This window comes from Labrus mixtus, chromosome 13 (genome assembly GCF_963584025.1).
Source record: "Labrus mixtus chromosome 13, fLabMix1.1, whole genome shotgun sequence".
NCBI lineage: Eukaryota > Metazoa > Chordata > Actinopteri > Labriformes > Labridae > Labrus > Labrus mixtus.
In genome coordinates this window covers 14,012,447-14,030,825 of record NC_083624.1, presented here as the reverse complement: position 1 = coordinate 14,030,825, position 18,379 = coordinate 14,012,447, and the positions used below count along the sequence as shown (strand labels likewise).

Here is an 18,379-nt window from a genome sequence, read left to right as displayed (position 1 = left end):
CTTTCCTGAATCCTTGGTCTAATAATTCCCTGTCCAACTCACCGCAGAGCTGTTTTAGAGCTCTGTGAAAGGAATTTGCAGCAAGACGCATTTCATAAACTCATTCCTCCACAAGTTGTCAGATCACTTGGCAATTTTAAAGCACAGTATGCCTACCATTAAAAGCAAACAAATTATAGCTTTATTCAATCATGACATAACTGTCAGGTTTCTCTTGAATGTGAGGTTGTTGTTCCACCTGCTGCAAATCTGAAGGTGTCTTTTTTTAAATCAAACCGGATCCCAGAATGCCAATCTCCTGTTTCCGGTCCTAACCTTGAACAGAAGTCTGGAGGGGACTGTTTGGGACTTCAGTATCACATTTCGGAGGTGTTTCGTTTGAGTCACACACCCACTGAAGGGCAGAATGATGGTGTACTATCTCACAAAGTCAGATAAATATGCAGATAAAGCCATCACAGTGTAAAGGAGGTGATGCTGTCTTATAAACTGCATGGTCATTTAAAACAGAAAAACACACAACAAAGGTTCATCTTGCAAGTTGTTGTTTTTTAATCTTATTTACTATACTTTTTCTTTAAAAAGGTAGGTATAGTTCAATGAGAATATCTTCAGTGTCACAGTGTCTGGGTCTGACCTCTAAATATAAAGCTACAGGCAGGAGACTGTTAGCATAGGTTAGCATAAAAAGTGTAAGTAATGGGAAACAGTTAGCCTCTGTCCAAAGGTAACATTATCCACCTGTCAGAAACTCTTTAGGTTACTAATAAATACACATCATTTTGTATATTCTACTCAACAAAAACTTAAAAGAAAAAAATGCTGTCATAGTTTTTTAAAGTGTGCTGGACTATTTCCTGTCTGGAAGAAGTGACTTCCTGGAATATAACTTATTAGAGGTAGAGACAATCTTCATAATAATCTCATCAAACTCTCCTATTCCTTTTGAAGAAGAAAAAAAAAGAAAAGGATATACTTTAATATTCCCAAGAGAAATTACTTTTTTTTTTTTTAAACTTTGTTCAGGAACATGACACACACACACACACACACACACACACACACACACACACACACGCACACACACACACACACACACACAGGCCACATACATTCACGCACATACAGGATCCAATGGACATTCACTAATGGATGGATGTGAGGAGGCTGCACAGGGATCGGCGCCTCGGGCAATTGAGGGTCCGATGCCTTAATCAAAGGCACCTCATGCAGGGTGCTCAGAAAGACACCTCTCCAGCAACCACTTGTAAATTCCATCGTCTGATGGTGACTGTAGGAAAGTGATGTATTTGTCTCTGTTTTTCCTTTATGTTCATCACACAGTCCTCTGATCAAATTCAACTTTGCCTGACTGGGAGTGGGGGCTGCCTGAACCCTTGGGGCAGATGTTAGTGCTGTTGCCATGCAAAAAAAAAGGTTCCTAGTTTGAATCCTTGGCCGGGCAGGGACCTCCCAGCATAGATGATCTAACTGCTCCAGAGACACGCTCTCTAGGTTGATTGGTGACTCAAACTTCCCCCAGAGTGTGAATGTGACTGGTTGTTCACTCTCCATATGTCAGCCCTGTGATCAACTAGCGACCTGTCCAGGTTGTACCTCGCCTCTCTCCCAATGTCAGCTGGAATTGGCTCCATCCCCTGTGACCCTGATCTGGATAAGTAGTATGGTTAATGGATGGATGGACGGATTGGTATTGTATTGAAAATAGCTCAATTTGTCTTTTAGACACCTGACACTTGAGTTAATGCTAAACTAGTTTCTCACAAATCAACCTGTCCCTAGATATAAGAATACCAAATCATTTCATTTCTCTTATTAAAGGCAGGAAAAGTTGGGTTTCCGTGTCATTTACTTCTCCGAAAACAAGTACAAAGAGTAAAGATGCCTTTTACATACCGCTGACTCTCACTGAAGGAAAATGGAAGTAACACTGAAAAATTCACAAGCTATCACTGGGCAAGGATAAGCGTGGACGGCTGTTACGTTCAAAAATTGTCCTCTGACAACTTTCCAAGAAAAAATTAACGGCAAATTGGACATTGCATTTCAAATACAAATGAGGAACACAGACATTTAGGACAACACTATTATGGAGCATGCTATCAGACACACACACACACACACACACACACACACACACACACACACACACACACACACACACACACACACACACACACACACACACACAATCTCAGGTCCAAGATTCTTCAGTTTGACTTTGGCGGTGGAGCCGTCTGTGACAAGGGCACTGAGCTATTAGTCGTCGTTTGCACACGGCTCGGACAATTTAGCTATTCAAATAGAGGCGCTTACAGGAAAACAGCTCCTTAATGAAGAGGTGGCTGGGTAATATGGCATAAATCTATTCTTTTATTCTTCCCACACATTTATAAATACACACTGCCTGTATGCTTATAGAACCATTATGTACCTACGCATATGAAATCTTAAGCACATAGTTTTACACACACACACACACACACACACACACACACACACACACACACACACACACACACACACACACACCCACAACACACATATATATAAAAGGGCAGGCTTATATTATAATGTGCTCTGGAGGAAACTAGTGGCAATTTTCGCCAGGTAAATCAAAAAAAGGTCAAAATGCAAATGTCAGCTTTTCCCTGTCATGCCTTTTTAATTATTCTGTCAGGTTCAAAGAGTCTTCATCAGGAAGGAGCGTCTGTGACAAAGGAAGGCCTGAGCTCACAGATAAGCTCAATCTGCGTCTCCTCTTGACACTTTTCTTCTCTATACTTAGCCTATCTGCACTCCTCTCACACACACAGCCGCACTTAGCATTACCTCAAAGTGAATTACAATGTATCAGTGTGAACACGGCGCCCAAGACATGCTTTAGTAATTACCAGCTGACTGTGGATATAAAGTCAATTCATGAACACCTTAGGGTGTCTTCTTGGTAGCTCGTTTTGAACACTCAGGTGATGTGAGATTAAAGTCTAGTAGAATTGGATTAGATTATAAAAAATAAAGTCAATTTACAGATCAGTTTTACGTCTGTAAAGACCGATTCCTACATGACAAACTGTGAGACATTTTCAGTACATTTCTTTTTTTTGCAGGCATTTCAATTCAATAGCTCCAAATGAAGGCCACAGCACAGCCAAAATGCACTGCACTCTTTTGAACTACACCTTTGTGAACTCAACAGCTTTGCAGATCAACTACCTTAGATTTCCTTTTTTTAAAATTCTTTCTCTGACTTTCTTCATTCCCTGAGTCTTTTCCAACAGAATCAAAAATGAAATCCAAGGCAAAACCCGGTTCTCAAAGCAAAAAGCAACACTCAACAAACCATAACACAATGTAGGAAGAAGCAACAGCATAATCAAAAACATCCATGGAGAAAAAATGTCATTAACACAAAAGGTAAGAAGAAGAGAAAAAAAAGATTTACATCTTTGAAAATGATAATAACATTTTGCAATACAACTTGTGTCAAAGCTCCTGGGGCCCGAGTGTACTGGTTGTCTTTTCCTCCATGAATGACCTTAGCTTGTATCCTAAAAAAAAAAAAAAGAAGAAATCTCAGGCCTTAAAGTGTAACTGCCTGTGGACTAAATGAATTAAAGAGCCATGCTTTTCACAGTGGAAATGCTGTTTCATGGTGTTGTGATCAGCGGGACCTCAGGCCTGCTGCTGACTGTCCCACTGCAGCTCATTACTGCATGTTCCTCCTCTGTTGCTTCATCTGTGTTTCAACTATTTTGGCACTCACTGCACTTCCATTTTTTAATATACTTTTGAACTTTTTTTTTTTGTTCTCCTTGTGGTTTCTAGTTGCAGCTTTAACCTTTTCTACAAGGTTCTCCATCACTGTACCTTTCATCACAGGTTTGTTAAAAGACCTGTATTTACATTAAATGGACATCAGGGGTCACTTTGTTGATTTAAAATGATTTATTATTCACTCCTGCAATATAACTTATTTTTCCAGAAGACAGCTTCCTCTTTACTTTCTGTCTAACTAACATGTTTCCTCACAATGGAATCAATTTAAATTTTACATTTTGATAAACACACTTCTGCCCAGAGACTCCCTTCACACTCGTTTGTTTACATTGCGCTCAGGGACAATGGCCTGGATGCTACCACTGTCACAAACACACACACACACACACACACACACACACACACACACACACACACACACACACGCACGCACACAAGGTCATAGAGGTACTCTAGCCAGTGAATAAGAGGACACTGCGGTGGGCCGAGCTGAAGAGTGGTCCCGCCATGTGATTCGCCACATACATCAACTCTGCTGAGCAGAAAATTGAAATGGAAATGTGGGCCTTGAAAGAGTGTGGCTCCCATTTAGCCCTGGACCAGAGCTAATGATATGTCATTTCTCTCAGGGGCACGAGCTGCTGCCTTCGCTCTAACACTCTCATCCTGCACTGGAGGGGGGGGGGGGCAGCTGCACCGTCCTCCACTGTAAACTCTGTCCATTTACATGTGTGAGCTGACGTCCTGCACAAGGTTTCTGTTTCACTTTAAGTCTAGCAGGAGGTTTTTGTTAACAAGGAAGCGTATGTGGAGCTGCAGAAATCTGTCAGGAGGCTTCTCGTGAAGATGTGTGAATGCTTTAAATATTTATTGGTAGATGCTCATTAAAAGATGTTTCACAGCTTTCAACATGACAGATTGTCAACATGACGGCATAGCTGACTGCATTCATCCTCAAGCCTTCAAAACAGGGCTTATATGATTGTTTAAAGTATGTTTACTGTATGTCAAGAATCATTCAGATTCAAGGGAAACGTTTGACGTGTCTAAAAAAAAAGGTGCTCAAATTGCTGTCAAATTCCACCAGCGCAGAGTTACAAGCCAATTGAATTTGTAACTCTTAAACTCCCCCCCATGAGTATTTGATGTGCATGGCTGCAGTCCACTGTAAACAGCACATGGTGTTAAACGCAGGACTTGCACCCTGACAGATATGGTGATATGAATGTTTATGTAAACAGCAGGGCGGCGGTTAACACTCAGCAGATGGATCCTGAATTATTGAAGAGCAGAGAGTTTCTAACATGTTTTGGTCTTCTCCTTTTATTACAGTTCCAATCTGCCTTTTTCATGAGCTTTCATCATGTCTATAGAGTTTGGTAGCGCAGGGGGGCTGAGTGTTTCAAGCAAAGTGTGATGTGTGATTTATTATTGATCTGATGGCAGGATCAGCTGGTATACTTACACAGACACAAACACACATGTTACACTTGGGGAAATATTCTCTATCTGCAGAATGCCCTCTGCTGTTCAGTTTGCTGTATGATGATAGAGGGCTACAATTCACTTAGCAGACGCTTTTATCCAAAGCGACTTACATCAGAGAGTAAGAACAACACAAGCAAGGATAGAAAGGAGGAAACAACAAGAGCAAACGAACAGCTTTAAGTCCGATTAGACCCAGGTGCTGCCAGGCAGTGAGCAGAGGCGAAGCACAACATCCACAGCTGTTCCTGAGAGTTCTAATCAGCATCAAAACCATCCTGAAATCACCGTTATCAAGTAAATGTTATTATTCAGCAAAGTCTTCGTTCAAAAGACCAATTTTCTCTCAGATAAGAATTGAATATAACAAATTCCCGTTTCTCAAGTGTTTGCAGCCAGTTCTAATAGTAAAGCAAACACACACAGACGCACGCACACACACTGAGAGAAAACTTGATGACCTGACTCGACTCCCCGTGCGAGGTTCAAGATTAAAACCAGCAGAAAAATGCATGAGACGCTCCCGTCTGACTAATCCAACCTCACCTTGAGTCTGATTGACACTAAACACATTTGCAATTTGAGTCTGCATAAATGTTCCTCTCAGAGAGCAAAAGTAACTACTCTGCTGAATATGGAGTATGACAGCTACAAGGAACACATTCACAGGATGTATTTTGAACTCTCTTATGGAGTTACTGAATCATAAACAAATATTTTACTCAAAATATGCAGGATCCTGAGTGATTTTCAAGATGTGAAATACGCAGGGGTGAATCGATAAAGATGAAGATCACTGATAAAACATACAGCTCTCCAGACGTTACTTTGCTGTTTTGATATCCTTTAATAGTGTTTGTTAAAATACTGCTGAACATGGCTTCTACAGTATCTGTGTGAAATGCTCTGCTAGGAGCAGCAGTCAAGGATTACTCTTGTTTCTCCAAGGCTGCTTTATTCACTGCCTCTTACCTTTTTTTCCGTTTTGTCTTTTTCTCTGTCCTTTTAATGCCTTGCTGCATAACCAATCGCCCTTCTGGGACAAATAGGGTTGAAGTAGAGTTGAAATCTTTAGAGTATGTACACTGTAGAAGATATGCTCAGTTATAGTTAGTATGAGGTTTAGTTTAAAAGCCATGCTGCTTTTCTTACCTCACCATCAGCTGGGTTGCTGACAAGTGTGTTCTGGTTCATCTGTTTTAAAAGGACATTTAGTGGTCGAAAGTCAGGTACAGTTTATCTTTACACTACAGTACATCTACCTTTTTGTACTTTGACACTAAATGTGCCTTACTGTCTAGTTCTTAGTAGATTTGAGAATCAGATTATTTAAACAAAATATTGAAACTGTAGGAAACAGAACAGCTTTTGTCTCCCTTCGTTAACAATGTATTGTCATATATGACCTGTCTATGGAGGGCTAGCAGCAGTACCACTAATTAAATGTCCACTCTTCCACTCAAGTTCAAAAGGGAAGACTAAATAGTTAGTCAGAGAAAGGGTTGATTATATAAATACAAAGTTGGTTTGAGTTTGGACATTTTGTTTTGAAATGGTTGGATGAAGCCGCTCAACTATAAACGAACCAGTTCAAACGAGCTCCACAAGCTACAAGAGTAAAATGCTGCTCATCCGCTATAGCATAAGTATTTAAAATTGAATGACATGGGGTGTCGGTAGCCTGGTGTTTAATACGTGAATAACGTTTTCATAGTTGAAGTATTTTTAACCTGAGTTAAGGATCTTTGTCCTTTTTCCACCACTGAGGAATCTGACACTGATAACATCACTCTCCCTGCTATAATCGAAGCAGCAGCTACTTCAGCAAAGCAGAGAAAGACATCAATCCATGATTCTCATTGACTTGTCTTCCTGTAAAAAAAAAAAAACACAGGCTAACAGCATCAAGATGATGATGCAATTAATCTCACTGTCGTTCATTGAGGACACATCAAATACAGTTTATCTATGTAGACAGATGCTATCCAGAAATGTGATTTTAAGTATTGATATGATCCACTCAGTGATCAAATTCTTATTCAGACACACAAAGACATCCACACAAAGAATCCAAACGGTGTGCGAAAGTAAACTAAGAACTCTTTTATTCTTTTTTGTTCATTTTATATATCTATCTTTAGATGTTTATTTTCTTTTTTTTTATCTACTCGAGTCCTTTAAAAGTTTTGTCATCATGCGAGGTGCAGCTTCAGTGTTGGTAGTACATGCAAGGTTGTGGATTTTTGTCGGTGGTTTTTTCACACATCGGACAGCTGGAGAGAGAGAGAGAGAGAGAGAGAGAGAGAGAGAGAGAGAGAGAGAGAGAACGGGCATCTGAAACCCTGAGCGGACACACATCGACCACTCTGGAGTCACCATAAAAAAAAAAAAAAAGGAAAGAAAAGAAAGATCCACTACAGACGCAGCTGCATGAAGGGATACTGACCATCATCGAGGATTCACAAAGGGTTAAGCAGAAGCAATTCAGTTCTTGCTGTGATAGTTGCCATCCAATCCAGAGACAGGGACGGTTTTATATCATGACATCATCAGTTGACATCGTTAGTGCAGTCAAAGGAGAAAGAAAAAAAATCTACAAGCAGACAGTCTTAAGGGGCGAAATATACAAAATAAAACCTCAGACAGCTTTGTAGAGAGAGAAAAACACAGAGGAAGAACAGCGAGTGGAGGAGCGGGGGGGGGGGGGGGGGGAACTTCATTCAGACTCCTGTTTGTGACAGCTGACATTAAAGGAGACATCAGGAGTATTGCTTGTGACTTTGGTCTGGGTCTATTTGTCAGGGGTGGGGGGGGCTTTGGATCCTGACATTTTCTGTGATTATTTTTGGAACCAAATTTCAAAGTTTCCACCTTCAAGTCGACACCGGTAGATTCCACTTCCTGCTGTTCTAATGCTGACTTATAAAACAACCAAATATATACGTAAAAAATAAAAACAATGTACATTTATGACATCACACGTGCCAGCTGGTGGATGCCACTTTTAGCTGAGACACCATACAGTGCATATTTTTCTTTTTGTATAACATAGGTGGCTACAATGGGGACGAAGCCTGTTAACCCCGGCAGTGTTAGTGCCATGCTTTACGGTGCCTGGCGTGTCACAGAGAACCACAAATTAACATCTTCACAATCCCAGCAAACAGTTTCCAGATGGGATGAACTGATTGTACAGGTAACAGATTTTGTCATTTTTTTTTTTAGTTGTTGTTGTTGTTGTTCCTTATATACACAGAAATACTTCACGGCAGCAGTAATGATTGCAGGTCACAATATACACGTTGGCCACCGACGGCTACAGATGCACTAAAGAAGCCTGACAATTCATTTACCCCCCCCTCCCCTCTCCCTCCCTACCACCCCACATACTGGTAGAATATACAGATTTTGTACAAATCAAAATACAGTGTTTAGAGGATATACAAAAAGCAAACAGTAAAGGGTTGATTTTTTTTAACAGGAAAAAGGGCGAGATATTAATAAAAGAGAGAGGGGAAACACAGATGGACATCATCATCTTTGGTGAAGATTCCACAGAGTACGCTTTGACACACACACACACGCGCACTAGCATACGTGTTTCATACAGCTGGGAATATGGATTCACTCAAGTCATTTTGGAAAAACACGTCCTCGTTTACAGATTTCAAAGAAGAGGACATTCAGCATGTAAAGATGGCAGGTTGGAGTCACAAAGGTGTTCTTTAAACTAACATGTCTGCAGATGGAGGAGAGAGGAGAAAGGAAGTGACATCACACTGAAACATTTGGTTATAACCTACTGGTTTATCAGATATTTGCATAAAGGGAATGCATGTTATTGTATTGGACCTCTGTTGTTGTTGTTTTTTTTTTTTAAATCATATGGAGGGATTACAACATGTTAGCATTCCAGGCTATCACTACAGACTGTGTTGCATCTAGTGAATGTAACGTCATATACTGTGTGAGTCTCTACAGCACATAGACCATGCTTTCTATTAATAGTTCAACTGACAGCTACCATGAATCCCTGCCACAAAGTTTACGTAGTTACAAGATCTGAGAGAGAGGTCTGTTTATGTGGTATTCACTGCAGTATTATCCCCGATTCTTCAAATGCCCCCAAAAACAAGAAAACAACAACAATGAAACAAACAAACAAACAAACAAAAAAAAGACGGCCCATTCCCTCCCTCCCCCCTGAAACAAACAATCCCGAGAAATCTAGAAAATAGAGACAAAGATTCAAAGCTGCCTGTGGAGGAAGATGCTGGCATTCATTCAAAAAAAATCATTCACTGATGGACGCTCTCCACCACGTGTTTTTCTTCGACTCTGTACGCCTCCCAGTTCAGTTCCCATGCAAAGCCATGGCTTGGATTGAGGAAAAAAAAATACAACGTGCAGCCACTCCAAAAAAGCTTGTCCCAAGACCCAGGCGAGGAGGAGGAGGAGGAGGAGGAGGAGGAGGAGGAGGAGGAGTCCCCTCCCACGGTTCAAGTATGGAATGAGAGTGACATGAAAACGTATGAAGAAATGGAAAAACATAAAGAACAACAAAGTACTAATCTGCTCTTTCCAGTCAGTGAATCACACAGGACCACGATCTTTTGTCACATTTTTGTCTTTAATAAGAGGGGCTAAGAACAGTCTCACCTAAGGACCGGACCAAATACCACATATTAACTGTTCTCTTTCTTTTTAATGCTAGATTTACATCCTGAAGATTTAGTCATATTTAAATTAAATGTCATGGTTCATTTTAGCTAGTAGATATATATATATATAATTTAGGTCCATACACATGATTCTAGTGAACAAAGATCCCGTGTTTCTAGGCTACATTTAACCCTCATCGATCAAGAAAAATAGACACAACTCAATCATTTCAATTTTTACATCTACGGCATAAAAACAGAATTGCTCTGGGAAACATAAACAACTCAGCCATGTAAAAACCATGGTTCCAGTTTTAAAACAGAAAACAAGCAGATGAAAAAGCATCATGGGTCGAACTCATAATAAAAGGAAAAAAAATCAACATGATGGTTAAAGACAACGTGAGGCAGACGTCCTCTGAGGAATGACAACGATGAGCTATGGATGGTTTGTGAAACGACGCACTTATTTCCACAAGTACAAAGTGCACGTGCGTGTCGACACACGGGACGGAGGTAAGTCTCTCTGTGGGCTGGTTGTTAATAAGGGGGAGGGAGGTGGGGGCTTCTTGCTTTCAGGCCTGGGTCAGGAGAGGAGGAGTGGAGAGAGGGTTTAGGGTTCCCTTGGTCCCTGGACTCCCTCAGGAGCTGTTGGAGAACTGGTCTTGCTCGATGGGCTTTTTGACCCAGGCCCCCAGGCCGGCCTTGTGGAAGGCTTTGATGAGCGCCTGCTTGGCAGAGTGGTACTCTGTGGCGGCCTGCTTGGCTTCATGGTAGGAGCTGGGCTTCAGCATCTTGATCCACAAGATGGACGACAACTAACAGGGTCAGAAAAAAAGACAAAAAGTGAGTCATATGATGAAAAAATGAATGAGTAATCATCTAAAAGTAAAGGGTGGTTGTATATGGTGATACTATAACACTGAGTGGATTTTGAATGAGTGAAACATCAAGAGGAAACATAGCAACACAGGCCAAAACTAATATTTATTAAACTACCTTGGAGTGTAGGCGCACCCAGCGGCTGTAGAGGGCGTGCTTGCAGAGACGAGAGGCGCGGCCCATGTCGTCCTTGCCTGTAGTTGCATTAATTACCTCCAGCGCCTGGTCACCCACCGTCCAGTTCACGCTGAAGTTGGGGGCCTTCCCCGGCTGCCTGGCTTCTGCGTTACTTATACCTGGAATTAAAAAAAAAAACCCAATGTGTTACAGACTTAACAGCACAACACAGAAAACGTTCCATTCCAATACCCCTACCTGTTTCCATGGCAACAAAGAAAAAATAGTTGAAGGTACAGAATATTGGGGAATTTCTTCTTATGAATGAATAAATACAGCAAGCCAACTCATCCACACTGACGTGACGGCACAAATACGTTGGCAACATTTCAGTATTGAAAAGTACTCAGTCAACCGAGTCTGAAATCTCTTTTAAATCCTTCTCAAGACATACTTTTATCTGCAAGCCTTTCATGATTTTTTTTTTCCTGATTATAACTGAATTGAAATGGAGAAAAAAAATCATTTAAAGCTTAACGCAGCAACACAAGCCATTCTACTCCAAGGCCTTGATAAAACAATGGAAAACAAAAAGAACCAAGCAACTTTTTCCCGTTCATTTTCTAGTTGTCATGCTGGGTAGAAACAAAATATCATCCACCGAGGGGGAATCTGAGGTCAAAGCCTGCTCTCTCCCAGCAAACCACAGGGCACAGGCCTCCACAGTACCTGAAGCATAACTGTGAGATATATGGACGCCATAAATTCAGGTTTCTTGCACTGTGTGTATATCAGTGTGTGTGTGTGTGTGTGTGTGTGTGTGTGTGTGTGTGTGTGTGTGTATTAAGCTTCTTGGTTCCATTTGGCAGCACTTGTGGCAGCAGATGATTTAAAGGGGATGAAATCCTTAGTGCTCTAACACCACAGTGCTTCACCGCTAAAAACTCTCTAAAGCGGAAAAGGTTAATAACCTCCTACCATTATCTCCCTTACCCGCCATTTAGAGAGCAACCAGAGGGGAGGAGCAGGGGGAGCTGATAGCTGCTTGTCATCCATAAGATATAAACCAATGACCACAATGTCCCTTCACCAGGTTAATGCAGAGTGTTGGAGTAGCCATTGCTGTAATCAGCTGTCAAGCTTTAGACTTCTGCATTTAAAGACTGAGAACTTTGTGACTTTTAGCCTTTCATAAACCAGTACCAAAGCTAACCATTAGCTTAACTACCTACACCAGTCATAAGTTATTACATCATTAACAGCTGAAACTACCACAAATCATTTCCCCGCAGTGTTGAAGTTGATCTTGGAAGATTTCAGAGTTTAGGCTAAAATTAGCCATTAGCTATCGATTTGGCTTGAGTATATTTAGACTTAATAAAACCAAGTAAAAATTACATATCATAGTTAGCATCATGCTAAAAGCCCTCTCTTTGGTTAAAATCATTCTAATTACAAACAGTATTAATATATATATTATCTGATTCTGTTTTTGAAAGGAGGTTGTAACACTGTAAAGTCAGTTAGCTAATCATAGCCAATTGCAGCTGACAGTTCGCCATTCAGTCAGAGAAAATAACACTCCTGAAATTATGATTTAATTTACTGCTGGTTAACCTGTTGTTTAATAAATAACCAGGACTTTCAGTTTCATTGGTAAATCTGCGGCTTTGTGTGTGTTTCATTCGAGAGACGGGATTAGCAAAAGCTAGCTATAGGTAGAAAGGTCTAGGCATTCAAAAGTCATACTTGCCCTGTAGGTTGTAGGCTTAGAAAAAGGTTTGAGAAATCTAAAACTTCTTAGAGTCACATATTAATCCATTTATCTAAATGTATAAATTAAAAATGTGGAATTCCCACGTGTTTTTCTGATGTATTCGTATTTCTTCATATATATTGTGTTGAATATTTAACTGTATTTAAAATGTGACTTCTATTTATTTCCTATTTTCTCCATATTTCTATTCTGTAGAGGAACAACTAGAACGCCTCCATTTCCTCCTGGGATTAATGAAGTGTTTCTGATTCTGATACTGATACATGCTAATGTTTAACAAATAGAGCAACCAGAGGACAAAGACTGAGTGCGACGTAAATATGGCCTTTATACAAAAAGGTCAAAACATTTACAAAGAAAATGATAAAGCTATTCAAATTCCACACGAAGAAGGTAAATGTCAGCTCAGACCAAACAGAGGAGAGAAGCAATAACTGTCTCCCTGCTGTGGACTGACTAGTGAGGATGGATAGATGTGTTTACTGATCAGCATAAGCATCTTCCTCTTTGATATTTACACAGCTTGAGTTTGACTGGCAGAGATAAACATGGAGATTCCCTCAAAATAGAATCATGCAATTACATCTGAGAGCTCTTAGCCGAAATTGTACCAGAGGGAGCAGTTATTTATTTATTTGCTCACCGCTGAGTAGAGGCCTGTTGAGAGTGAACTGCTGTGGCAGGTCCTCGATATCTGCGATGCGCTGGTACATGGCCCTTGAGAGGTGGTCAGCGTGGTAGAGACTGCCGAGGATGATGCTGGAGAAGTAGATTGGTTCTGAGAAGTAACTCATCAAAGAGCCCTGAATGCCCACCACATTCCACCTGTGAAAAATGAAAAACACACTGGTTAGATAAACTGCAGTTAGGGGAGGGGGAGGGGGGGGGGGGGGGGACTGTTGCCAATATGCTTTTATATCTATGTGACAGTTAAATGAAAAACACCTGCTGCATTAACTGCCAATCATTAGTCAAGAAATCTTGGGAACAACAGTCAAACAATTCACATTCCTGAGCTCCTGAGAATTTCTGACACTATAATGACAGGTTTGCTTTCATTTCAATGTTTACTGTTATCTGACGTATCCACAGTATCAACAAAAGAGTGGAAAAGAACTCAACTTAACACTGAAATCATTATAAAAACAGTTTAATTGTATGGAAGAAGATTGCACCTGTCATGTACCTGTTGCATGATATAAACATCAATACCCCTGCAGGCTCGCTTTGCGGTTCATTTTCCTGCTGTTTTCTCATAGCTGCTGTCCCCAACTTAACACTGAAATCATACTAGGGGGCTAACAGGAAAAAGTCAAGGTAAAGTGGGGTGAAAAATGTGACCCTTAGCGTTGAAAGAGCAACAGGAAACACCATCTTTCTTCCATCATTTTCTCCTTTACTTTGTAGTTGTTACAACAAACTGTGATCTCCTGGTTGTTCTAACCATGAAGGTATACTTCCAAAAAACTGGATAACTTTCAACAGTTGCCACTTCAGCTCCCGCTTCCACCAAGCGGTCCAGTTTGGTTCAGTAGAGATTGGTACCCTGATCTTGCCTGCGTTTCCACAGCCAAACCGTACCCTTACTTTGTAAGCAGAGTGTAAGCCAGAAAGCGACAGCAGCGTCCGCTACTAAGAGCGAGACATCTTTGCAGTGTAACACAGTGGAGGTGGAGGACGTCCAGCAGAGACCTCTAGGGTCGTCCACCGGGCAGTGCCAGGTGCTGATATTAGTCGTGATAAACAAACACAACCATGGAAAGAATCTCTCGAAATCCACAGGATATTTAAACATGCTGTGTTTTGTGTTTGTCCTTTATTACCGCTGTTGCATGGGAAGTGATGATCATTTGGACAAATCAACGAACTGCAATGTGTCTTGATCCAGTCTTTAGGGTCAGATCGGTACGCTAGGCACCCCAATAAAAGGGTATAAAAAATGAGGACGGTATGGATCGGTTATTTTGGTACCATTCCCAACATTTGACAGTGGAAACGCCAATAAATGCTACCATACTGAAATGAACTGAACAGGACCGCTTGGTAGAAACAGAGCTTTATAATTCAATATAACTGAACTGAAAAGGGCTGAGAGTCTGAGCTTTGAGTTGAGGAATTGTGTTGTGAAAGATAAAAAGGGGGGAAAGTTTTTTAAGCATTGAAAAGTTAAGAAGCAGAATATACAAAGATATAAAAAAATGTTGTATGCGCATGAGTTGAAACAAACATACAAGCGCACAAGCAGAATATATCAGTACATCAGCAGTCAATGCAACCCACTACACACAATCGCACACAACCCTACAGCTGTGTTCACTCCGAGGTATCCAATTTCATTTTCTACAAACTTCTGTGTATTTCTACGTTGTGTTATTAACCATCTCTCCCCAGTCATTTTCCCATTGACATGCTCTGTGAAGCCTGCCCACCACCAGCGAGGGGGAGAGAGAGAGAGAGAGAGAGAGAGAGAGAGAGAGAGAGAGAGAGAGAGAGAGAGAGAGAGAGAGAGAGAGAGAGAGAGAGAGAGAGGGGGAAGGAAGCAAAACAGAAAGCAGGGAGGGAGATGAAGACAGTGTGGGGGAGCATGAGGAGTGAGAAAAAGGAGAAACAGTATGTCTGTAAGGGACTATTTTCAGATGAGAGTACAAGTTAAATTAAGTTAACAGAAACTACAGTACCTATGTGTAAGAAAGTAGAAAAGGATCAATTCATCCAATGTAAAAGAAAGGCTCGATCACATGTTGAGCCACAGAGCTCAACTGGGCAAGCTTAATAATGATTTTATAAAGACTGAATGATTGAACAACTTTAGCTTGAAGGACTAGCCAAATTAATAATGACACAAAGTGACACTGAGCTTTTCTCGTTCCTTCGTTCCCTTTAGGCAGACTGTTAAGAGACCGTGTGAAATTACCAACATGGAACAAGAACTATATGCAATATTCTCTCTCTCTCTGTATGTGTGTGTGTTTGTGTGTAAGAGAGGGAGAGAGTGCGTGATATTGTGTGCAAAACTGAGGCAAGGCGAAATTAAATGTGTGATTTCATAGCTTAGAGCAGTGGAGGACAAGTTCAATACAGTCGAATAGCTACAATATATTCTGTGCCGTCCACAAAGTGTAGAAGCAAAACAACATCAGGATTAAAAAAAAAAAACACTCAAAGTATATACAAAGAACCACAAATATGCAAGGGCACACATATTGAGTTCTGTTTTCTAAGGCAGTCGATTTCCTTCTCGTCAAACTTGACTGTAACACTTTGTGGTTATCTTATTCAGCATCGTTGTGCACAATGAGTCTGAGAGCAGGTGAACAAGTCTGATTGCCAATGCAATCAAAAGAACATAAAGACGGGAGGAAACAGGACAAACAGAGAGAAATAACCCATGAGTGCTTTGCCTGTCTGCTAATGAGCTCAATCAAATATAAGGGAAACGATGAACGCCGAGGCAGAGCACTGCTCGTTCTGTCGAGGCCTCGGGGGCCGGGCATGTAATCAAAGCAAAATGAGAGGGGGGAAAACAATGTGTAAGGAGGGGACATTACAGGCACGGTCAAAGTATGCCAGTCAGTTTGCTGCTGTGTTAAATAGCAGCCCTGCAGCGTACAATCACTCACATGCGGACTGGAGCAGGTGGACAGCAGATCACTCACCTGGCAAAATGACTCTTTGGCAAACTGGGAAGCCTTAAATAGTTTTTCCTTACAACGGAATGGATGCAGTTACAATACTAATCACCTAAAGTACCTGTAAAGGTGTAATTTTGTGATGCTCTGATTCTGAATTGCAACTATAGCTGAAATCCATGTTTCATTTTCTTTTGTAATCTACAACTTGGCATGAACAAACCCTCATGACAAACTTATGTTGCCCTCTGCTGACTTGGATCGCTCCACTTTTGGACATCAACACAAAGTCTGAATCGGTAGTATCAGTGCTGTCTGCCTGAAAGTGCAACATCTCTTTTTTTTTACACAACAAACAACATTTGCTACACAGTCTACATCACCCTCATCAAATAAACGCTTAGTAGTCAATCACTCAGTTCATTTGGTGGAAGGTGTTATGATCCTGAACGAAGAAGGAAAGAGAGGAGGAGGAGGGGGGGGCTGCTTCTGTGAAGAGTTATGGAGAAGCGTCATGGTTCATCAAAAGAGAAGCACAGAGTTGCCTTGAACATGGACAGAGACTAAAGATGCTTTGATCTGTCTGCAAAAAAAAAATGATCTAAGGACAAGAGGATCCATCAATTCAGCTGTCCCTGACACACCCAAAACAAAATGATAGACTGGAAATGACTCATTGCAGCGTGGGTAAATAAAACACACACACACACACACACACAGAAAAAAAGAAGAGTATCATGAAACATGAAATATGGATTTATTGCAGATTTCTAAGCACGAAAGGAAAGTGAAATTAACATACTTGTAGTTTATTCAGCTACAGCAGTGTATTAACAAACAGTGGAGTAAGGATTGGGATTAAAAGTGAAGTGAAGCCAATGTAGAAGTACCATTAACCTGCATTCTTTCTCATAACTAAGAAACTCAGCTGCTTATATTCAGCCAATCAGAACAAAGCAACAGCATATGCTTAAGCTTAAAGCTCCTCTCACTTCACTTTTAAATGTCAGTAATAATAATACACCTCAGTTTCTAGAATTCCCAGAATTCTTTTTTCTCTTGGGTCCCAGACCTCAGAGAAACACACGGCTACTAAGGGTTTAGGATTCCCAGAATTCAATGGGTGATCTCTCAGTAAAATGTACTTTGTAAAAAGGAATTGTTTAACATTTAAATTAATTGTAATTGTGGCTGAGAGTTACTGCTTTTTGTACATTTCAAGCAAACAACATGCCTGTTAATGAATGTGTCAGAACTAGAGAAATGGACCGACTTAGGCTGTACAGTAACTTCATATTAAGCATAAAGACAGCAAAGTGGTACCAATATTCTTATCTGGCTCTTGGCATGAACATCATTATGCACATATTAGAAAGAAAACAAAGCTGAAAGTCATTAATGAACATTAAAACACAGCCTACATCTGTAGTAAAACTTTCTTTGAATTAGTGAACTCAATTTGTACCAACTTACCTTGCGATCTTGTCACTACAAGACATGGTGAGTAACCTCTCCCCCTGCAGCACCCCGTCCCAGGTCTGGATGGTGTTGCTGGACCTTACAGGGATGGTGCCCTCCCCCGACTCAATTTTGGTCCTTAACTGGCCCCGTGCTTTCCGGTTGGGATGTCTGTCACCCTGGTCTGAATCATACATGACAACAACAAAGGTATTAATGCAGAAAACAGTAGAAGGAATCACAAACTGACTCCCTGTGTCATTGCTTATATGTCTATTTTAGTACTATAATATAGATATATATCATTTCAGTATGTAAATAAACTACACAGGATACCTGTGCAAGAAATGTAGGTCCCTATTATGATGCAAATATATACATACATCTTTACGACATAAAAAAAAAGATTCAGAGAAAAGAAAGAAAAATCTTAGCTTCAACAAAGCATGACCCGTTATTTATGATTATGTTATCAATGTTTTCTGCTGTTCCACCAGCAGGCGCCATCTATTCAGTGACTAATTGAATGTGGCTGTTTTCTATTCAGTCTGCCATGTGCAACCGAAAAC

At 40.7% G+C, this 18,379-nt stretch overlaps 1 protein-coding gene across 5 annotated transcripts in view; it reads right to left on the bottom strand.

Moving 5' to 3' along the window:
* Positions 1–7,374: 7,374 nt before the first annotated feature.
* Positions 7,375–18,379, bottom strand: part of adarb1b (adenosine deaminase RNA specific B1b) — a 126,454-nt gene continuing 115,449 nt past the window's right edge. For all 5 annotated transcript variants that reach the window (XM_061053802.1, XM_061053803.1, XM_061053800.1 and 2 more), the window contains 4 exons: positions 17,826–17,994; positions 13,367–13,548; positions 10,947–11,125; positions 7,375–10,765 (listed from right to left, as the gene is read on the bottom strand). In XM_061053802.1, coding sequence (XP_060909785.1) covers positions 10,589–10,765; positions 10,947–11,125; positions 13,367–13,548; positions 17,826–17,994 — 707 coding nt within the window. In that variant the 3' untranslated portion in view covers positions 7,375–10,588. The remainder of the gene's footprint in view (positions 10,766–10,946; positions 11,126–13,366; positions 13,549–17,825; positions 17,995–18,379) is intronic.